General features: G+C 53.3%; 1 protein-coding gene across 1 annotated transcript in view; it reads left to right on the forward strand.

Moving 5' to 3' along the window:
• The window catches only part of GPC1 (glypican 1), a 199,776-nt gene extending 179,388 nt beyond the window's left edge, over positions 1-20,388 (forward strand). Inside the window, exons 4-9 of the mRNA XM_066193957.1 lie at positions 7,479-7,644; positions 10,124-10,254; positions 13,633-13,752; positions 14,218-14,351; positions 15,482-15,657; positions 16,091-20,388. Coding sequence (XP_066050054.1) covers positions 7,479-7,644; positions 10,124-10,254; positions 13,633-13,752; positions 14,218-14,351; positions 15,482-15,657; positions 16,091-16,314 — 951 coding nt within the window. The 3' untranslated portion in view covers positions 16,315-20,388. The remainder of the gene's footprint in view (positions 1-7,478; positions 7,645-10,123; positions 10,255-13,632; positions 13,753-14,217; positions 14,352-15,481; positions 15,658-16,090) is intronic.
• Positions 20,389-20,551: the final 163 nt, after the last annotated feature.

Genomic DNA, 20,551 nt, shown 5'->3' on the forward strand with positions numbered 1-20,551 from the left:
AAGGCTGAGCCCGTTCCTGGGCTGTTGGGCATCCCACGGGAAGCTCGGGAGCTCCTCACCCAGCAGGATCAGCTCCTCTGCTTGACCTGCTTTTGTAGCCGCTGTTCTTCACACTGACAACTTTATCCCGACTGTACAATTCCAGCCGAGGGATTTGGAGTGATTGGAGTGGCTCTGAATACCTGCCTGCATTTCCCAGCCTGATCTGTGGCTTGAAGAGCTGACCTGCTTTCCCTTAGACACTGCCCCAGAAGGGGTTTTCACAGCTGGCAGAACTTCCCTCACCTGCCCTGAAAATTCCCATGAGAAGGTGAGAGAGGGTGCCAGGAATGGTTCAGTGTGGCAGGTTCAGCCCCAGCCCTCGGGAGGTCTCCAGCTGTGGGTGCTTCTTCCTCCAGCTGCCCAGCACCCCTGCCTGCCTCTGAGACCTGCCCGCTGTCTGCTGGCTCCAGAGCATGCCTTGGTTTGGAAACCTAAATTGCCTGATGTAACTTGGTTTCTGCAGGTTAGAACAGCCATTCAGATAGCAAGGCCTTCTACCTGGGAAAATAGACCTGAGAGTCAGTGCAGGCACATTTTGGCAGGTATCTGGCACACCTGGAGGTATTTTGTTTCACCCCAGCTAACCCCACGTGAGACCAAAGCCAGAGGTCCCAGTGCCCACCTTGGGTCTGCACTGCTCCTGGAGATGAGAGCCAGGAAGGGAATGGGAGAGCAGCCACAGGGCAGGGACGTGGTCAGTGTGGGAAACACCAACACCACAGCACAGAGAGCTCCCTGCAGGCCACCCTCACACGGCCTCGGGCCAGGGTTCTAGAGGGAGCAGAGCCCACAGAACGTCACCTCCACCAGCAGTGTTTAGGACCAGCTCAGCCTTGTCCCTCCTTCTGACAGGCTGTGACAGCACTTCCAGCAGCCTGGAGCTTTCACCCAGCCTGGCCTCTCTCTCCATCCCCAAATCTCTCCACTCTACCTAACCCTGCTTCCCCTGGGAAGCAAGGCACAGATGGCTCCCAGCAGCCTGGGGGAATGTTCAAGGGGAGGAGGGGGGTAGGAAAAATACCGGCAAGAGCTCAACTTATTTTATTGGTGTTAAATGCCTTTCAGATGGACTTAAAGGCCCCTGAAGGCCGAGGAGTCCGGTCACATTGCAGCTAGGCTGCAGGTTCTCATTTGCTTTTAAGCCAGGCTTCAAAAGGAGAAAGGATTTGGGGTCGGATGATTATTTTCTTCTTCTTCTTTTTTTTTTTTCCTTTCCTTGCCTTGGTTTGAAGCCAGCACTTCAAAAGCAGCATCTGCAGCTTGGCTGCAGGCTCTGGGTGCCAGAGGAGCTGGCCATCTCCTGCTGGGCACAGAGGAGCCCTGCCAGTGGCCATGGGGTCAGTCCCATGCCTGGGAGGCATCCGGAGAGCAGTGGCACAGCCCAAACTGTGCTGCTCTGGTAGCAGCTTGGTGCTGCCACTGGTGGAAGGATGGTCCACATACCTGTGGCTTCCTAAAGCTCCACTTGTCTCCAAGTCTCAGGCAGCTGGGATGGGAAGGAAGGAACTCCTGTAACTGCAGGATGTGACAGAGCTGGTCCCAGCACTAAAGGCCTCTTCAGCTGCAGCTCCCTGAGGCCTGCCTCTGTGCATCCCACACTTTGGTTCCTCTAGACACCTTTCCAGGAAATAATTGACTTGTGTAAAGAAATGAGTTTTGGAGTGGGTGTAGCAGTTTTTAGCTGTGTGTGAGATCATCACTTCCTTGGTCCTTTCTTGCCCCAGTATAGCTGAGGGTATTTTTGGAGGCTTTGAATATTTCCAAAGCACTAGACATTAGGGTAATGAAGGAAAATGCCTCTCCTCTCCTCTCCTCTCCTCTTTGCCCCTCTCTGTTCTTCTTTGAGACCTGTCAAACAAGGTCCCAGTTCAGAACAGTAAAAACCCTCTCACTGTTCAGCAAGGTCTGGGGTCGGAAGGAATTGCACCCTTCTTCTGCACCAAATCTTACCCTGCGAGAAGAGCTCTGCAGATCAGTGGGTGCTGTCTGGAAAATCAGCGTGTAACCTGGGTAGAAGCTTCAGAACAGACCATGGTGGGGCTGAGGGACAAGTGTTTCATGGTTCTGCAAGACGTGCTCTTGTTGCCTCTGAGCATCTGTAGGTGTGCCAAGACGGGTAACTTGGGCTGAACTTGCAAATCACAAGTTTGATTTGTTCTTCAAAGGTACAGAGGAAGGGTTAGAAGGGTTTTTCCTCTGTTCTGGAGAAATCTAGCCCGTTTTGGCCAGAGTGCTGCTGCGTGTGCCAGGGGCTCTGAAGCCCTGGCCGTCCCCAGAGCTGGCAGCCCTCAGGTGTCTCTGGGCCTCGAGTGCCTGGGCAGGAGTGTCTCAGGAATTTCAGCTGAGTGCTTTCCTCATCTACAAGGAGTTTGTCCTCCCTGAATTTGTGCTTCAGAAAGTTTATAATTGTTCTAAAGTTATGTTTAGGTCCCGTGAGGGGTAACTTTGCTCTCCTGAAGTGCAAAGGGTGACAGTTGGTGACTTCTTGTTATCCTCGAGATGTCCTCCTGTGTTTCTGTGATTCTCTGCTTGGAAAGCATGTTAATAAAGTACATGGCAGGAGCTTTTTTTACTGTTGTTAGAAGCCTTTCACACTGAATGTTTTCTAAATTGGCTGGGGGGTGGCGAGGAACCCAGTTAGTGCCTAATCCCCCAGCCCGTCCTCTCAGCAAATGGCTTGTGAAAGTCATTAATTCCACCGTAATTGATTTAAACGTTGCTCAGGAGGAGGAAAAATTAAGGAAACCAATGCCACCCTGAATAGAGAATTATGTGTTCTCAATTTTCTGTCAAATTATCTCCACACGTGCCCATTCTGTGCTGGTTGCTGAGCAAACACCATGGCAGGGAGTCACACAGCAAATGCCAGCTCTCAGAACCTGGGATGAGCTCCAGCACCAGGGCAGGAGGCAGGAGAACCTGCAAAGGTCCTTGCCTCCAGCAATTCACATCTGGTTGGGTGGCTGCACCAACAAAACCTGGGCACGTGAGGGTGTGGAAAGTGGCCATGGGAAAGCCCAGAGCTGGAGCTGCTGACAGCCTCTTGAAATGGCCGTGGTGGAACAGGGCTTTTTATGAGGCAGCCACCTGTTCCCCTTGCATTACCTCGTTGCTACCACTGTATGCCCAGCTGTAAAGTAGCTTTCCTTAAAATTATTCATTGCTCAGTAAGATTTGTCCCCTATTTTGGGTGTATCTTAGAAGATAACATTTTTTCCTTATCACTTCATCACTGGGCTTACACTTCAAAGGGCTGTACCCGTGGATGTCACTGTGATCAGAATAGAGTATGTGGATTTTAGCTGAGCGGTGACGTACAATCAATGTATTTTTAGGCTGAGCTTAGCTTTATTTTGCATTTTTATTTATACCTCTGACAACTGAATGAGTGCCCTGGCTCCAAGCCATATCTCTCAATAATAATGATCTTTCCTTCAGATTCTTGGGAAATGGCTTCTCCACTGTATTGTGCATGTTCTCTTGACATCTCAATGCAGTTTCTAGGTCACTGAGCTAAGAAAAGACTAGAGGTGCCACTAAAGCCTCCTTAAAGGAGAACCAGCCACAGGCTGGGCCAGGTTGATGGCACTTAGAGAAATCAATTATTGTCATGTCCCACCTTCACGCTGTGCCAGATCAGTTGAAGATGAAGCCGTTTTGTCCGGTTTCACTCCATCTGCAGGACTTTTCATGCTCCTGCCCTCGGGCCACCTGTGGTGAATGCAGTTGCCCACGGATCCATCAGCTGTTGCAGGTCTGTGCTGGGAGGCTGGAGGGACTCCCTGCGGGTCTTAGCTGGCACCCACAGGTGTTGGGCAGGGGTAACTCGATGTTTCAGGTTCCTTTGGGGGCTGAGGGGTGAAAGCAGAAGCACTGGCAGGTGAAGATGTCTCAGTGTGCAGGTGGAGGTCAGGCTTGCCTTTGCCAGCCTGGAGAAACTGCTTCGCTCCCACTGGGGGAGTTCATCTGGAAGGAGCTGCCAGGGAGGGAGGGCGTGTGTCCCCACAGCTCCAACCCCAGGAGCTCCTGTCCCCAGTGCCACGGCAGGAGCTGGCTGTGCCAAGAGAGGAGGAGCTGCAGTGCTCCCCTGACCGTGTTCTTGGGTCCATATCTGGGGAGGCAAGCTCAGCCCCTCCAAACTGGGGCTGGGATTCCCGTGTAGATACAGCATTGATGAAAAAACCTGGAAGGTAACTTCAGCAAACTAATCCAGGAGCACTCAGAGATGTTTGAAGGACTCTGTTGCTTAATATGCTGCAAGTCCCCCAAAGGGATGGTGCAGGGTCAGGGCTGGAAGGGGTTCTGGTAGCCCCAAGCCCTCTTTCTCTTCTGCCCTGTGTGGAGCAGTAGTCCATGGGCTGCGTGAAACAGTGAGAAACTGAGCTCTGGCCAAGAAAAACACAAAGAAAATATTTGGTGCGATTCCTCTTCCTGCTCTCTTATCCTCAGTTTAGTGAGTTCCCCTGTGCAGCCTGCCTGTGCCAAAGGGCTGCCGCTGCCAACAGGAGAGGCTGGAGTCATTCTCTGGGGAGAGGGAGTGCAGCCTGGTGTCGTGCGCCTGCAAAAGTTCACGTTTATCCTTTCTGCCGGGAGATCAGGCTGCACACTTGGCACCTGCCAGATGCAGCAGAGCAATGGCTGGTGATGGATGGTCACCTGCCCATCTGCAGAGAGGCTGTGGGGCAGGCAGCAGGGGCCAGGCTCCCCCCTCCTGGGGCAATGGGCCACTACACTGTCCTCCAGGAGACAAAGCCACCTTGTGGGAGTGACAGACTGCACACAGCTCCCTCTGGGATCCAGAAACCTTCCTTAGTGAGCTGCTGAAGCATTCCCCCCCCCGCCACTCCCCATGCTCTCAGGAGCTGAAACTGAGCCTCGGGTGCCGTTGTTGCCTGTACCCACTGCCCCAGGGCAGGTGGCAGCATCCCAAAGGAGCTGCGCGGGCACGGACGCGGGCGGGGTGGCTGGTGGCAGCGGCTGGTGACAGAGCGGCTGGTGACAGTGGCATGGGGAGGGGGACAGAAGGCAGCTCTCTGCAGCACAGGGCCTTGGGGATACTTTTCTGAGCCAAAATCTCTGTGTTGCCTCTTTCAGTGACTCCCGTGGCTGTGGCAGGGTGTCAGGAGCTTTGTGTCCTCTCTGCCTGGGGCTAGCCCACACCTCCTCAGGGCTGCTTCCTGCAGGCAACGCTGTGTTCCTGTTTTCCAGAGCATTTCAGCCCCTTCCACTCCAAAAGTCTGCACCAGGGATGGGTGTGGATAAAGGCAGGCGATCCTGCGGCTCCCCTCAGTGCTGTGGGAAGTGCCCCGTGTCAGGACTCGGCTGTTCTGCAGGTGCCAGGGGTGCAGGGGGAGGTGACAGTGCTGGAGAAGCTGGATGAGCAGTGATGGGCTGTGCCGGGAAAGCACGGGGAGCTGATGGCCTGTGCAGCCTGCAGGATTGGGTTGTGATGCGTGTTGGTGACTGCTCTGCCTGGCGAAGGGGAGCTCACAGCTCCTTTCCCATCTCCATCCCTGCTTTTTCAGTGCTCTGGTTCCAGCCGGTCTGGAGCTCCAGCCTGTTCCAGCATGCACCGTGCTCTTACCTGGTGTCTTTTGGGCCACTATTGAGCCCGGGTTATTTAAACCCCGAGGTGAGGAATCAACTCCTCTCTGTCTGCCCGTCCCTGCGCTGTGTTGCTCTGCTGAGCGGGAGTGGTTTCCCTGTTTCCCCGGGGTGGATGAAGTGTGTGGTGTCCGTGCAGTGCAGCAGGACAGAGCCTCCATCTCCCGGTGGCACGGCCACATGGCAGCCGGGCTCTGCCTGCAGGGCTTGGCCCAGCGCAGGGACGCAAAGCTGGCCCAGCGAGCTGAGGGAAGCCTTGGGGTGTGGGGGGTTCCTGCCAGGCTCAGCCCCTCTAGCCACAGGTTTATCCACAGCCACCTCAGCGCTTCTTTGGGCTGCCACGCCAGGGCAACAGGCTCTGTTTGGGTTCTCTCTCCAAAACTTACTCATTTTTGTCCTCATCCTGAAGAAGGTTCTCATCGGGTTATTTTAGTGCGTTCCTGCCCAGTGAAGAAGCCTCAGCAGCATCCAGCACGTGTTCTCCAAGGTTTAGTGGAATGGAGGTGCCACCACACCGGCAGTCTCAGGACGGGGCAAGCTTAGGGAGTTTCTCTGATACAACCTCTGATCCTGGGCTCAGCATGTTCGCACTCTCCCAAGGGTACCTCAGAGCTCAGTCTTCCTGGAGGCCCCCAGAAGGCCACGTCCAAAGTATTTTTCACAAGTAGTAAAGAGAGTTCTCACCATTGCAGCTGCAGCTGGAGGCCCAGGGATTTTTCCTTTCACTTTTCCTGTCACTTTTCTCCCCTCTGGGCTCCTTGTGAGCATCAAATATCTGGAACCAAGGGAGATTTCATACTGACACTCTCTCTTTTGCAAATTATTTTAGAAGATTTACAAGGGAATTGCAGATGGATCTGAGCAAAGATGGAAAATGACCACGGAAGAGAAAAGACAGCAAGACGAGTGGAGCTCTGCCAGCATCCCTGCAGGGTCTGGCAGGCTGTTATTCACCCCTCAGTGCACTGTCAGCCCTTGCCCAGGGCAGCTGAGGGGACACTGGCCCATGGCTGACGGGCTGTGGGGACACTGATGTGCTCTGAGGCTGTGGCTCTCTGGGCTCTGCACCTGCGCTGGCTCTGCGCTTGCAGGCCCAGGGTGGTTTAATTAAAGGTGACAAAGCCCCTCCAGAGCGAGCTCCGCAAAGAACCGGCTGCAGGTGCAGGGCCTGGGAGCTGCTGGCACGGCGTGGCTGGCCCAGGCTGCCTGTGGTTCCTGGAGAGCTCACAGCCAGCAATCACTTCCCAGTGTCGAGTGCCCTTATTGCCCATCCTTTTGGAATTGTGCAAGCCTTCCCCCAAGACTCTTCTCCTTTCCAAAGACGCCAGCTAGGAAGGTTCTGTGTCCAGGGCCCCGCCGCGCATCCCCCCAGGAGGCTGGAGGTGCGGTCTGTGTGGGACAGCTGTGTCTGCAGGACAGTGGCAGCAGACCCTTGCAGAAGGGGCACGGTGGTGGCACTGGTGGCAGAGGCTCCGGGGACACACGTGCACCATGTCAGGGTCCAGGTTACAGCTGGGGGACAGCCCGAGATGTCCCTGTGGCCAGCAGACCTGCCTGGAAGGGGGATGGTGCTCACAGACAGGTTTTTGCCAGAAGCCTGGGTGCGAACACAGCCTGAGGAACTGACAGCTGCCCCAGAGGTCCTGTCCCTCCAACAGGGAGGAGGAGTGGGGAAGGAGGGGCACTGAGAGGGGAAGTGGCTTTTCCTGCTCCGTGTACCCAGGGGCTGTGCTGCCTCTCAGGTCACAGCAAGCTCCTTCACCCCAGGGCGGAGGGGAGTTCACCCACAGCCCCCTGAGCAGTCTGTGCCTGACTCTGCCCTGTCCCCACAGGTGTCCCTCAGCCACGAGTGCACCCGTGCCATCATGAAGCTGATGTACTGCCCGCACTGCCGCGGCATGTCCAGCGTGAAGCCCTGCAACAACTACTGCCTGAACGTGGTGAAGGGCTGCCTGGCCAACCAGGCGGACCTCAGCACCGAGTGGAAGTACCTGATGGGTAAGGTGGCCTTTCTCTGCTGCAGCACAGCTGCCTCTCGCTCTTAAGGTCTCTGAGGGTGTGTTTGGCAAGGGAAGAGGATGGTGGGAGGTTCAGGAGAGCTTGTTTGCGGTGCCAAAAGCTCTCAGTCCTCCTTGTGCCCACACGGCACCATTCTGCAGGCTCCTCTCTCTCTCTCTCTCTCACGTGTACACGCACAGCTGGAGTGATCGGAGCCCTGAGGGAGCCTCGGTGTTTGTCTGGGCTCAGGGAGGGCATCACCTTGGGCTTGGCCATTTTTCCCTTTGCCTTGGCCCCCTGTGCCTGGCCAGCCGAGCTGCCAGCTCAGCCCCAGCTGCAGCCCTGCAGGCCGCCTCAGGGTTGGTGCGCGTTGGCACTAGGAACAAAAACCCCACCAAGCCAAGGAGCGTCGCCTGCTTCTCGAGGGACGCGGCAGGATGGACAGGGAGGCCAGGCTGCTGCCTGGAGAGGTGCCCAGGCCAGCTGTGCCCCAGCAACTGGAAACGCTGCCTGTGGGAGCAGCTGGGAGCCTGCTGCAAAGGAGGGGTGCTGCAGCGCACCCCCACGCCCCAGCAGAGTTTTCGCCTCACCCCTGAACTTTTAAGGAAAAGAACCAGAAACTTCAGCGCTTCTCTCACCGTAATTGGCCCAGAGCCAGGACAAAGGCACCTGTTAGACCCTGGAGCTGTTCCTCAAGGAATTTTTTTTCTGTTTTCTATTGGGCAGCATGCCAAAAATCCCTCCTGGATCCTTGAATACTTAAGAGAGAGCACCAAGATTCTCGGAGCATTTTCGGGGTGTCTTAGCAGGTGTGAGGAACCTCCCTGCACCTTGCACAGCTTTTACTCTTTTGTTTGGTATAGTTTGTTATTTTCTCTTTAATTAAAACCTTTTTTGCTTTTTCAAAACACCTTCGATCAGCCATCTTGCTAATTTTTCTGTAAGCCATTTCTGGGAGGTTCCCTGAGAGTGTGATGAGCCCTCATGGGGCTGATAACACGCTGGCCTCACACAGAAATTCATCAGAGGGGGAGGAATTGGCCCGTCCCCAGGGGTTCAGTGGCCCTTTGGCCTTTCTGACCAGAGCCAGCCAACTGTCCCTGTCACTCTCCGCTGGCAGGATGACAGCCTCTCTCCCGAAACATCACTGTGCAGCTTTCCTTGATTGACAGGGAAGCAATTCCACGTGCATTTTGCATTTATTCTGGCTTCCTCTTCCCAAGAGACACTGTCAAGGGGTGATGGCTAGGAGGCAATTGGAGCTTCTTTTCAATTGCAGTTGTACATTTCAGTGTCAGAGGTCACAAACTGATCAAGGACAGGAGCAAATCGTGGAGTCAAAGGCAGCAGTTCACCGGTGGTATCCTTCCTTCACCCTTCTCCAGGCCCTTCTGTGTAGCCAGAAACGATTTTGTTACACTAAATACAGAGTTACTCTTTCAGTTTGACAAATTAGGGCAGGGCAAATTAAGGGGGATTTTTATAAGTGGTTCAAATATAATTTATCACTATTTAGGGGTGCAACCTTTGATTTAAATGTCTGTGTCTCAAGATTAGTGCCTCTGCAAGGCACTATTTGTCTGAAATATATAGTCTCAAAAATGACACCACAACCCCTGAGTAGCAGCAAAATTAAACTACAAGCTCTCCGGTGTTGCTGAAGATTTTATTTCCCAGAACACAAAAAAAGTTTGTGTGTTTAACCGAAATTTACCTCCTTATATTGGGAGCATATAGGCTGTCCTTCCTTCAGACCCAGCTGGAGTGCTGACGTTGGTAATTCCTTGTTATCCAAGCACAGTCCCAAAGCAGCCATGCAAGCAGGAACTTCCAGGCCGGCAGGAGTGCTTGGACATCAGAGCTCTCCAAGAGGAACTGAGAGCCGAGGCAGCCCTCAGTGACTCCCTGTCCTGTTTACCAGTTAGTTGTGGGCGTACTGGTCCGCTTCTGTACCTTTCCAGCCTGGTATTTCCCTAGCTGTTGTCCTCCCAGAGGTGAAGGTGAGAAGAATTACTGCTTTTCTCACTCCTTCACTGCCACAGAAATTATTTCCCACATGCACTCCCTCTGGCACCTTATTGACCCCAATTCTCCCACCTTCTCCTGGCTGCAGTGCTTTGCTGAAGACATGCACTGAGTTAGGAGGGTGAGGGCCAAGAATTGCTCTGTGTGTCTTAATAATTCTGCACCAGTTTTCTCGTTTTCCCTTCTGTATCACCAAGGGAAATGCTGGTTACTCGGGGTGAACACTCTGTCCAAAGTGGATCTACCATTTGCAGGAGGTCCCTTTGTCACAGAGAGTGGCTTTACTACATAAAGTAAGGAAAACACGCATGCACCTGGGCAGTGTGAAAATGGAGAGGTGTCTCCCAGCAAGGAGCCCTGCCAAGGGCCCAGCAGCTTCCCCCAGCCAGCATGAGCTGATCTTGGCTTGCTTTGGGCAGTGCTGATGGGAGCTGTCCCTGCCTTGTTCCCCCAGATTCCCTGATCGGGGTGGCCGATCGCATCGACGGACCCTACAACGTGGACACTGTCATAGGCACCATCCACATGAGGATTGCTGAAGCCATCTCTAACTTGCAGGAAAACAAAGATTCAATCACCAGCAAGGTAGGAGTGTGTGCCTGGGCCTGCCTGAGGACACGTCACGTGCAACTGCCAGGACCCAATGCTCTTTTGTGCTCCCTGTTCAGCTGAACTGGGGGAGATGAAAAGTGAAGGGGAGCAAATTCCCAGTCTTTTGATGATAAATTACCTTGGTTTCCTACCACCCACCTGACACAGGCAAAAACCTTTGCACATGTTTCCAGGTACTGCTCCTGCCACATCCAGCCAGCCTCCTTTGGGTACGGGCACAGGAGGTGGGACTGCGTACACAGTGACGGGGCGACCATGTGCCATTTGCTGTCAGGGGCCTCTGTACTGGAGAGTTTTGAGATGTTTTGGCCGAGCTGAGGCATTTACACAAAGGGCACAGGCCCCAGTGACAGGAGGCAGCTGCTTTAACCTGCCCCAAGGGGATCTTCTGCAGCGGAAGCACCGGGCTATCAGGTTGTACCGTGGGACAGAGCTGCGGTCTGGCAGTCCATCTGGAGGGCACAAACCAGGCTCTCCTGAGGCTCACCTGTCTGCCAAGTATGTACCATGAAGGTCTCTTCTGTTGGTCTTCTATTTTAAGTACATTTATCCACTTAACCACAGTCACCTCTGTAGCTGCAGGTAAGAGAAGCTTTGGGAACAAAAACAGCCCTGCAGGGCTCCTGCCTTTTGCCCAGACACTCCCCAGGTCCTGCAGCTATCCCCCAGTCAGGGCAGAGATGCAGATGAAAGAAGTGGGACAGGCCCTAACTGGGTTTTGGATAAGGGAAGGGCCAGAAGAATTGCTTGGCAAACAGGAATGCACTGCACACATCAAAGCACTAACGGCGGTGTGCATCCAAGCCCTGGGTTAGGTTTCTTTTCTGACATGAAAGGCAATGTTCTTTCTTCCCTCTTAGGTGAGACTGAGCCTTTCCACATAAAAGCAAACCCATGGTGTGGGAAAACATGGCATCATCTGCACAGGAAGGTGTTTCCAAGGGGAATACAGTAAATCTGGTGAAATGAAAGGTTACATAGCCTAACTGATGTTTGATTGGAGCAACCAGACACGTTTGATAAGCTCCTCAGTGTGACCTGGTGACCAGGGGAATGGAGCACTCTGCTGGTGGCACAGCTAGCAGAGGGCACAAGCTGCAAAGCTCTCGGCTCTGGTTTTGAGCGTGGCAAAGCCATCAGATGAAAGGTTTAGTTGTCAGCTGAGTTCAGGACTGTCCCAGTCCCGGCCGTCTCAGAGCCAAGGACATGCCCCAGGCCAAGGGCAGTGCTGTTAAGGTAACCTCCCAGTCTGCCCAGTCAGGAGGCACTCTGGCAGCCACACTGCCACCATCAGAGGCTGTCACTGTCACTGCAGCCCCTAAGAGTGACAGGTCACAACCCCCGGGCCCCCCTTGACTCCTGCACACCCACTGACACAGCCAGACCAGGGCTCCTCGCTGGCTCCATCCCAGCTTTCCCATGGCAGTCTCACATCTCTCCTTCCAGAAAGCAATTTATTCACACCACAGTAACACAAAAAAAAAAGCTTGAGCTGGTGCCTCTCAGCACAACAAAGGAACCCCTGGGCTTTTATCCCCTCACGGTGCAAGCATGCAAAAGTCTCACCGGGCTCTCTCCGTGTCTGCTCAGTGTGCTCCTCCACACGGAATGCCTTTTGTGAGAGGAGCTGGGAGTGGCCCTTGGGCCCAGTGCCACCCTCAGTGACCGCAGTCACAGGCTGTCCTGGATCTGGGTAAAACTGTAAAGAGGCACTTGTGGTACTGAGCCTTGTGCTGAGGGCAGCGCGGAGCGCTCTCCCTGCTTCCTTGCACTTCCTTTTCTCCCTGTGGCTCTCATGGATTTCAGGTAGCAGGAGGTTCCAGAGGCTGCAAACGCCACTTTGCTCTCATTATTCAGGAGACTACTGACCCCCTCAGTCTGCCGGAGTTGTGTTTTCTCCAGCAGTGGTTTGCATTTCTCACCTGAAGCGTTTAGAGCGGCAAGACGTTTGCCTTGGTACCACACTGTGCTGGAGCTGCCACTGTCCTGAACACCTCCCCAGACTTTTATCTCCTGGGAAGAGGCCATCTGCCAACAGGCCAGCAGGATACAGCAGTGAAACCAAGGTTTTGTTTTGGTAGAACCGAGTTGAAAATGTTCAACCGTGCAGTTCTCAGGGTGGGGTTTTTGCACAGAGTGAACGAGACTGATGAACAAACAAATTGGCTTGGTGCTGACCTGCTGGAGTCGTCAGATCCATCTGGTCAGCAGGACAGAGCACCCCGGAGGGGCCTTGGGAAGCTGAGTGTTCCTCAGACACATGGACAGGGGACTCTTGGCTGGGTCAGGACTTGGCTGTCAGAGTCCATGAGTTCAGCAGGTGGCACGAGTGTGTCAGCAGAGCTCTGTCTGTGGCCCCGACTCCTCTGATTAAGGGCACACCAGGCAAAGCCACGTTCATCAACAGCTCCTGACAGCACCCTGGCAACCACAACAAGCTTGGAGCCCTCTTTTCAGGTCAGGGGGCTTCCTTTGTAAAGGCTGCCATAATCTGACTCAAACTGACAGTGCAAAGTCCCTGCTGACCTCTGATGCTTTGTCCAGCCTGGCTCTCTGAGCTCCTCCACCAGGGAGGCTCAGCTGCCCAGCCCTGATGATCTGAGCACAGGTGTCACTGCCTGGACTGGTGATGCACACTGGGAGAAGCAGGTGTTTCCAGGACACGCTGCGTCTCATCCTACAGGCCAGGTCTGGGGATTTGTACCTTCAAGTGCTTCTGCTGCCCTCTGGCTACAAAGCCCATCTGGGCAGGTCGTTAGGATTACAGGAGGTACCTGAAGATAACAGATAAATCAGTTCTGCTGCCTCGTTTGCCCCTGGAACATCCAACCTGGCAGATTGTGGCACATCTGCTGTCCTTGCAGTGCCCTGCTTGGAGGCACATTGATGATTTCCCAATCAGTGGTGGGGACGGTGATTGCAGGAGTCGTGGGGGTAGTCCCACATCAGTCTGTTGTCCATCAGTGAAGCTCCCATGCTCTGTAGTTTTGAAGTCCGCATCACTGATGTAATGAGTGTGAGCAGCTCCCATCTTGTTCTTCCCAGGATTTTATTTTCCAGTCATAAGAAGAGCAGATAAAATTGCTATAAATAATTTAATAACAATATTGGCGACTCATCCAAAAACATGTGTTACTGCTGAATATTTTGCTTGGTAGTGGTAACCAAAACCAGTTACAATGTGCTGAAAACACATCTGGCACTAGAAACTAAGCCAAAATCTCTGAGATTCTTGGCAATAAGGAAGGATAAACATACTTAAGAGGGGAAAAACCCCCGTAACTGTGGAGTGTTAAATAATTAAAGGAAAAACATTGAAACTTGGGCTAGAGAGTTTGGTTTGTTTTTCAGGTATTCCAAGGCTGTGGAAATCCCAAAATCAGCACGAGAGGCTCCAGTAGTGAGGACAAGAAGAGACGGGGGAAGGTGACATTGGAAGCCAAATCCTCTGCACAGGCTCTGGAGATGCTGGTGGGTTTGTCCCTGGAGCTGCTCCTGGGTCCTGCGGGTTGGGTCACACTCCCAGCAGCTCTGGGGCTGCTGGGCTGCGCGTCTGGAGAAGATCAGATCATCAGCTGCTGGTGTAACCCAAGCAGACCTGGTCTTCTTGCCTCTGCACAGGGCTGGGTCTGTGTTGCTGATAACCAGTTTCCCAGGGATTTGGTGCCAGCCTTAGCTGAAGAGGCTCCTAGTCTGGTGTCTCCTGTCTTCTCCTGGTTGGTCTTGTGGTACTGGAACAGTCCTTGGTGTGTAACCTTTAGCCTTGGGCACCTGGGCTGATGACTGGTCTTGAGGGGAAGGTTGATGATACATCCTTGTTTGCATAAAAACAGACTTTGTGATGGTAAAACACAAAATAGGCAGAATCCTTGTACTTTCCTCCACCCTGGGGCACCCCAGAGCTCTCGTGGCCCTGAGCATCTCCTCTGCTTACAGGTTTTAGATGCCAAAGGGAATCTGACAGCTCTCAAGACGTACTGGATCACCCTCCCCAGCAGCCTGTGCAGCAAAAAAGTAATGGCCAGCTCAGCGTCGGACGACAAGTGCTGGAACGGGATGACCAAGGGCAGGTATGGAGTGGGTCACAGTGCCAGGAGCACCGGTCTGGCGTGAGAGGACGGGTTTGAAAAGGCACTTAGACATCATCACAGCCAGCCCCACTGGTTCAGAGTGAGCAGTCTGTGCCTGCCCATAGAAATGCTGCGTTTCCAGGAAGCCTCGTACCTGGGAATATCAAGCCTGGTGTCATTTTGCTGTGTTGAGGGTTAAGCACTGAAACACACTGACCATGAGATAACTGTGTAGTTTTCCACTAAGGAAGAAGTTTTGCAATTCCACATGCACTCAGAAAGGCAGCAGGGCTGGATTTGCCACACAAACTCCACAGCTGCTGCAGAGAATTGCATACATATCCCTCTATCCATACCTGCTCTGAAATGCCGTTTGCTCTGAGAGGGGCACCTGGGTGACATCAAACAGGTACAGAAAGAGTTCCTACCCCGGCCAAGGTTAAAGGGGGGAGATTGGCAGCTGCTGGATTTGCACCTTTGTCCTCTGCTCTCCACAGACCTCTTGGGCTTGGCTTCGCCAGCCTGAAGTCAACACCTCCAGTTCTTTCATATTTCGCTTTGTTGCCAGTAGTGTCCCAGACCTGCAGGAGCAGCAGGACCAGGGCACTGCAGAAGGCAGCAGTGCAGCTCTGGTTGACAGCTCCCAGCTAATTAAGCTTCCCTGAGAGCCTGTCTGGTCAAACTGGGCTGGGGCCATTCAGTGGTCCCAGGGTGTCAGTCTGCACAAGATTTAACCAAGCAGGGATTAAAGTCTTCCTCAGCCTCCCATGTGGACGGAGATTTTCCATAGGGGAGTGTCACTGTGGGTCCATTGGTACCAGCCTGAGAGCAAGCCCTCTGCCTTTCCTGCAGGAAATCCCTCCCTGTGCTGGGACAGGGGTGCTGCAAGGCCACCCAGCCACCTCCTGCAAACTGAGACCCCTCTGCTGGGGTCTGGCCACGGCAGCACGGCTCGGCCATCCAGAGAGCTGGGCTGCCTCCAGCAAACACCTGCAGAGGCTGTTCCACGAGTCAGCGGCACTGGCTGCGGGCTCCCAGGGGTTCACAGAGCCTGGATTGTCCCTGGTGGCTGCAGGGAGAGGTGAGCTCAGCTGGGGGCAGACATCTAAACCTTTTGCCTTCCTTCCCAGTTACCTGCCCGAAGTGATGGGGGATGGCTTGGCCAACCAGATCAACAACCCAGAGGTGGAGGTGGACATCACCAAGCCAGATATGACCATTCGCCAGCAGATCATGCAGCTGAAGATCATGACAAACCGGCTGGGCAACGCCAACATCGGCAATGACGTGGATTTCCAGGACACAAGTGAGTGTAGCAGAACTGGAGAGGTGAGAGGGGCTGAGCAGTCCTGCAGCCTGCACAGGTGTCCCTGCAGCCTGCACAGGTGTCCCTGCAGATACAGCTGCATCTGGGCCCTGGGGGCAGGGAGGGGCAGTGGCTTTTGGCTTGGGGCTGCTGAGGGGCTGCTTGTGGGGTGGCTGGAGGCTGTGCTGCTCCCAGTGCCTTACTGAAACCTGCAGGGCTGTCTCCAGTCCCAGCCCTGCTGACAGAGCCATTGCTCCTGCCCGCTCCAGGGTGATTAAAGCCCGCAGGAGGTCAGGTATGAGCCTGTATCCCACGATGAGGGATGCAGAGGATAGGGCTGGTGGCCAGAGCTCCCCGGGGTTGCGGCCAGGGGAAGGCCTTGCCCACCGTAAGGAAAGCAGTGTGTGCTCACCCCACGTCTGTCTCTGCGCAGGTGATGACATGAGCGGCTCCGGGAGCGGGGACAGCTGTCCTGATGACGTCTGTGGCAAAAGACTTTCCAAAAGCCCCAGCACCAGGCAGCCAGAAACACACGCTATTCCCAAGCAGTCTGGACACGGCGTCCACGGGGCCAGCAGCAGATCTTTGCCTTCTGCCTCCCTCCTCCTCCTCCTCCTCTCGGTGGCTGCCATGGCCCCGCAGCACTTGTGGCGGTAACTCACTGGCACAGCCAGGAAACAGACTGCGGCTGAGGGCTTCACTTTGCCAAAACCAACCAACCAACCAACCTACCAACCAACCAAAGGACATATTTAATTCACCTTGGCAAAAAAAAAAAAAAAAAAAAAAAAAAAAAAGAAAAGAAAAAGGAAAAAAAAACCCAAACAAAAAAAGGGAGGAGAAAAAAGTTTTCAGAAGGTTTCAGTTGTTTGCTATTTCTGGCAGTGCTCGAGCTGTTTTCTTCTTTCTTGGTCTTTCCCCAGTGCTGGGCCCTTCTTTCCATACCTCATTGTTTTACTTTTGTTACTGCCACAGACTGGCGCTTGGGGCTGACACAAGCCTTTGCAGAGGGCTCCAGGGGAACTGGGCCCAGCCCTCCCAGGGCAGCTGTGCTGCTGCCTGCAGTGGAATATGCAATTGCCCTGCCCCGTTCCCCAGCGCGGGCCGGAGCTCCGCCGCCGACAGCGCCGGCTCCGCGGGCAGCGCCAGCGCGGACAGACCGGGATCCGGGCACGGCCCACGTGCTGCGTTCAGGGGCTCCTGGGTTCCTCCTCTGTGCTTCCTAGCTGGGCAGAGATGGCCCTTCACTTCCAGTGGTGTACGTAGGAGTGTGAGCAGGTTGGGTGGGTTGAACTGAAAGAGTTGGGCGGTGGCTGTTGGACCCAAAAATGCAGAACTCCCTTTTTCTTTGGAAAGGTCGCAAGTGGGTTTCTTGACTAGAGCTTGTAGCTGACGACAATTTGAAGTGTAGGTTTCCTACATCTAAGTGACTGGGAATGAGTGTTAGGGGTTGGGGTTTGGGGTACTTTTTCTTTGCATGCTAGTTGGAAAGCCATTTTTTACCCAAGTAACAATGGTCCAATTTGTACCTGCAGTGCAGTACCATTGTAGGTAACAGAGAGATGCAAACATGCACGGTGGGATTCTCTGTGTGACAGACAGTTGTGCTGCCTCCTTCTTCTCTGGCCCCAGCCATAGACAGGAATTAGGGTTTTTTTCTTGGTAATAAGAGAGAGCAGGGACATTTTGCTAACTGGAGCTTTGGGACTGGTTGTGCCCCTTCAAGCAGCTGCCTTAGGGCAGAGAGGGTCTGGTGGGGATCTCCATGGGCACTGGTTCCCTACCCGGAGCACTGGCTCAAGGCAGCACTGCCAGGGGGAATGTGAGGATGGGACACATTCTCTTTGGGATTTATTTTTACCTTTGGTGTTTGTTCCCGTTGCATTGTAGGTTTTTAATGGATTCCCACTTTCCCTGTTCCTTCCCATCCTCCAGTACACCTTCCCTGACCCCTGCAGGCACGGGCTGAGCCAGCAGGTCAGTCACCACCAGCAGCCCCGTTTTGGCTCAGGAGAGGGCCAGGCTCACCCTCTGCTGCCCCATCCCAGCACTCAGCAGCCTTTGAGCGACGTGGGCAGCTGCCCTAACCCCAAATTGCTTGGTGGGGTGGGCTCTGTGCCAGGTTTTGAGGCTGGGGGTGGCGACAGAAGTTATCAATGTCCTCGTGTAGCTGCAGGAGTGTCTGTGCTTGTTAGGGCTGTGTGTCTGGGGCTTCCGCTGCTTCTGTGCCTGCCGAGCAGCCAGCGTGGGCTGGAGCTGCAGGTGGGGCAGATGTTGGATACAGCATAATCACTGTGACTGCTTGGGCCAGGAGCACACAGGTCGGGTTTGAGCTTCAGACGGGTTTGTATCGGAGTGAGAGGAAGGGCAGAGCTGGGCCTGTCTCTTGCTTTTGCACAGCATTTGAGCATTTCTTCTCTGTCTTGCCAGAGGAGATGTGCTTTTGGGCTGAGCAAACATTATGGGGTTGGGGGTTGGCTGTTTTCTGAGAAAGGGGAAAAAACACCCCATTTTTAACATTAGCAGTTTCTAAAGTGTGCAATTTAAGGAAAGGTGAAGACATGGGCATGGTAATGCCGACAGCCAGTTCGTTTCCTGCCCTCCCTGGGGCCGAGTGGTGGCTCTGAGGGTGCCTCAAACTAGGCAGGATTTTAGGCCGGCTTTGACCGGCCTCTCCAAGTCACAGTGATTAATGGATTAATGTCACTGACTGTGTGCGCATCCTTTCTGCCTTGGCCTCACCTTCTTGTAAGGCAAAATCATACCTGATGTGGCCGGGTGTCAGAAATGAACACTGGGGTGCTGGACAATGGCTGAAGGACAGATGGTGCCACTACACCCATCAGAACCCTGGAGAGGATAAATGTCAGTTGTGGGTTTGTCTAGGTTTATTTACTCCTAGACATACAGCAAATTCACATGATTTTTACTGCTCTAAAGAGATCCTATCTTTTTATTTTTTTAATCAGAATTGCAAATATAAATTTAACCTTCAGTTACGACAATCCCCACAACCAATCCTGCAGAAACTTTACATCCAAAGCAAAAAAATAAAGTGGGGAGAGGGAGGATGAATTTAAACATTGTACCCTCTTCAAAACACAGTTGGGCTGGGGTTTTAACCACATGGATGCTGAGGTCAATGTTTTGCTTTGCAGAATGGGAGCTTGAAAGCCGCTTCCATTTCTGTGCAATTAGTTTTTGCTGTCTGCCTGTTATCCTCACAAGCTTCTTATGGGCCCCTTCACATCTTAAATGTGAAGCCAGGAATTTACTGATTATCCAGTTAATATTTTAACAATTTAATAGCCCAAACTAGTGGTTCTGTTACCAGAAAAAAAAATAACAACTGATAGTGCAAATTAATAAGGCAAAATCTCAAAGAAACAGTAAAATCTGCTATGCAGGGGAAACCCTTCCTGATGCCTTCACCTCCGGGCTGGGGTTGAGCTCCCACTTCCACACCCCTGCTGACCCCGAGGGTGGCAGCTTCCACCTTCCGGCAGCCAGGCCAGGGTGAGAGCAGGACAGCAGCCCGAGGTGAGGGCAGTGCAGGGGCTCGGCCCCCCGTGCCCAGAGAGGCTCCATGGTGGTGGTGATGTTTCCTCCTCAGCCCTGTGTCCACTGGGGTTGATTCTCATATCTGTCCATGGCCAGCCAACGCTGCTGCTTTTTGTTGGTCCCTGGTTGCTCAGTTTTTCTGTTCTCTCTTGCCCTGAAGTTGTTTCCCCAGCTACTGCCATTAAGTGGCCTGGGGTTGTGTTTGGCCGTGCCGCCTTCCCCAGGAGCTGAAATGGCCGAGAGCCCCCAGGGTATCAACTCTAAACTACAGCAAACTGTAATTTCTGCTGACTGAACAACCACTGGTGTGGCTGAACAAGCTGAAATCAACCCAGGTCCAGACAAGTCCCGAGCCTGTGGTCGGGCTGGTGCAGAACCTGGGGCCTTTCAGTGCTTATGAATGACATTTCCTGGGCTGCTGCCTGCTGGAAAACACTGTGACACACTCTCCCCCTGGCTGGTGGCTGCTCTGGGCTGGCTGCATGAGGGGATCTCTGAGGAACTGGGCTGGCTGGGGAGAAAAACATCTGCTTCAAAGTTGTCAAGATGGTGATCCATCGTGTTCTGGTGTGAAAAGGCCTCATACTTGACAGGGGTGTGGAGGGGGTAGTGGTGTAGGAAAAAATTATTTACAAAGGCCCCGTCCCTGGGAAGGGGAGAACCATTAATGGTGGATTTCCAAGTGTCTCTGTCTTTCAGCCTGCTCTTTGTGCCATATCGTCTATGTTTTAAACAATGGTGAGGGTCTCAAAAGGCTTTGAGAGCACAGCTACTTCTCATTTACAAATGACAAGCTGCCTGTTGTTTTCTGGTGGGCTTGGTAGGGGCTAAGGTATAGCAGAATATCTAAAGTCCACCTTTGCTTTAAACAGATGCATTTCTATCTGCAGGAGTAAGAATTATTTCACTTATCAGCATAGCTGGACAGTTATCTATTTCTTTCTGTTACCGAGGTACTTGTAACTCTCTTGCACTGTTTATCTAAAGTTGAAATATGTTCTTTGAATCCTTGTATAAATAAAAAGGCTGGAGACAAATCTGTATTTACAGGGCAATTATTTCTTCTCCATTTAAGCCAAGTCTGGCATTTTCTTTCTTTTTCCCTTGTTAAGGCACAGATTAAAGGCCAGGTCAGGAGCCCTGAGGAATTAAACCATGTTTCAGCCACAAGTGTGCAATGGGCTGGTGTCAGTGTCAGTAGAAATTTGCCTTCTGGGAGCTGCTGGGTTCTGTGGATGTGTGTTTGTGGGAACAAGGTGAGCCTGGCTTGAGTCATCAAAGCGAGGATCCTACTTTGTCTCTTTCTCATCTAGAAGCACAGAAGGTCATGGCA

Source organism: Chamaea fasciata, unplaced genomic scaffold (genome assembly GCF_029207755.1).
Source record: "Chamaea fasciata isolate MVZ Bird 193981 ecotype frontalis unplaced genomic scaffold, bChaFas1.0.hap1 SCAF_11, whole genome shotgun sequence".
Lineage (NCBI taxonomy): Eukaryota > Metazoa > Chordata > Aves > Passeriformes > Sylviidae > Chamaea > Chamaea fasciata.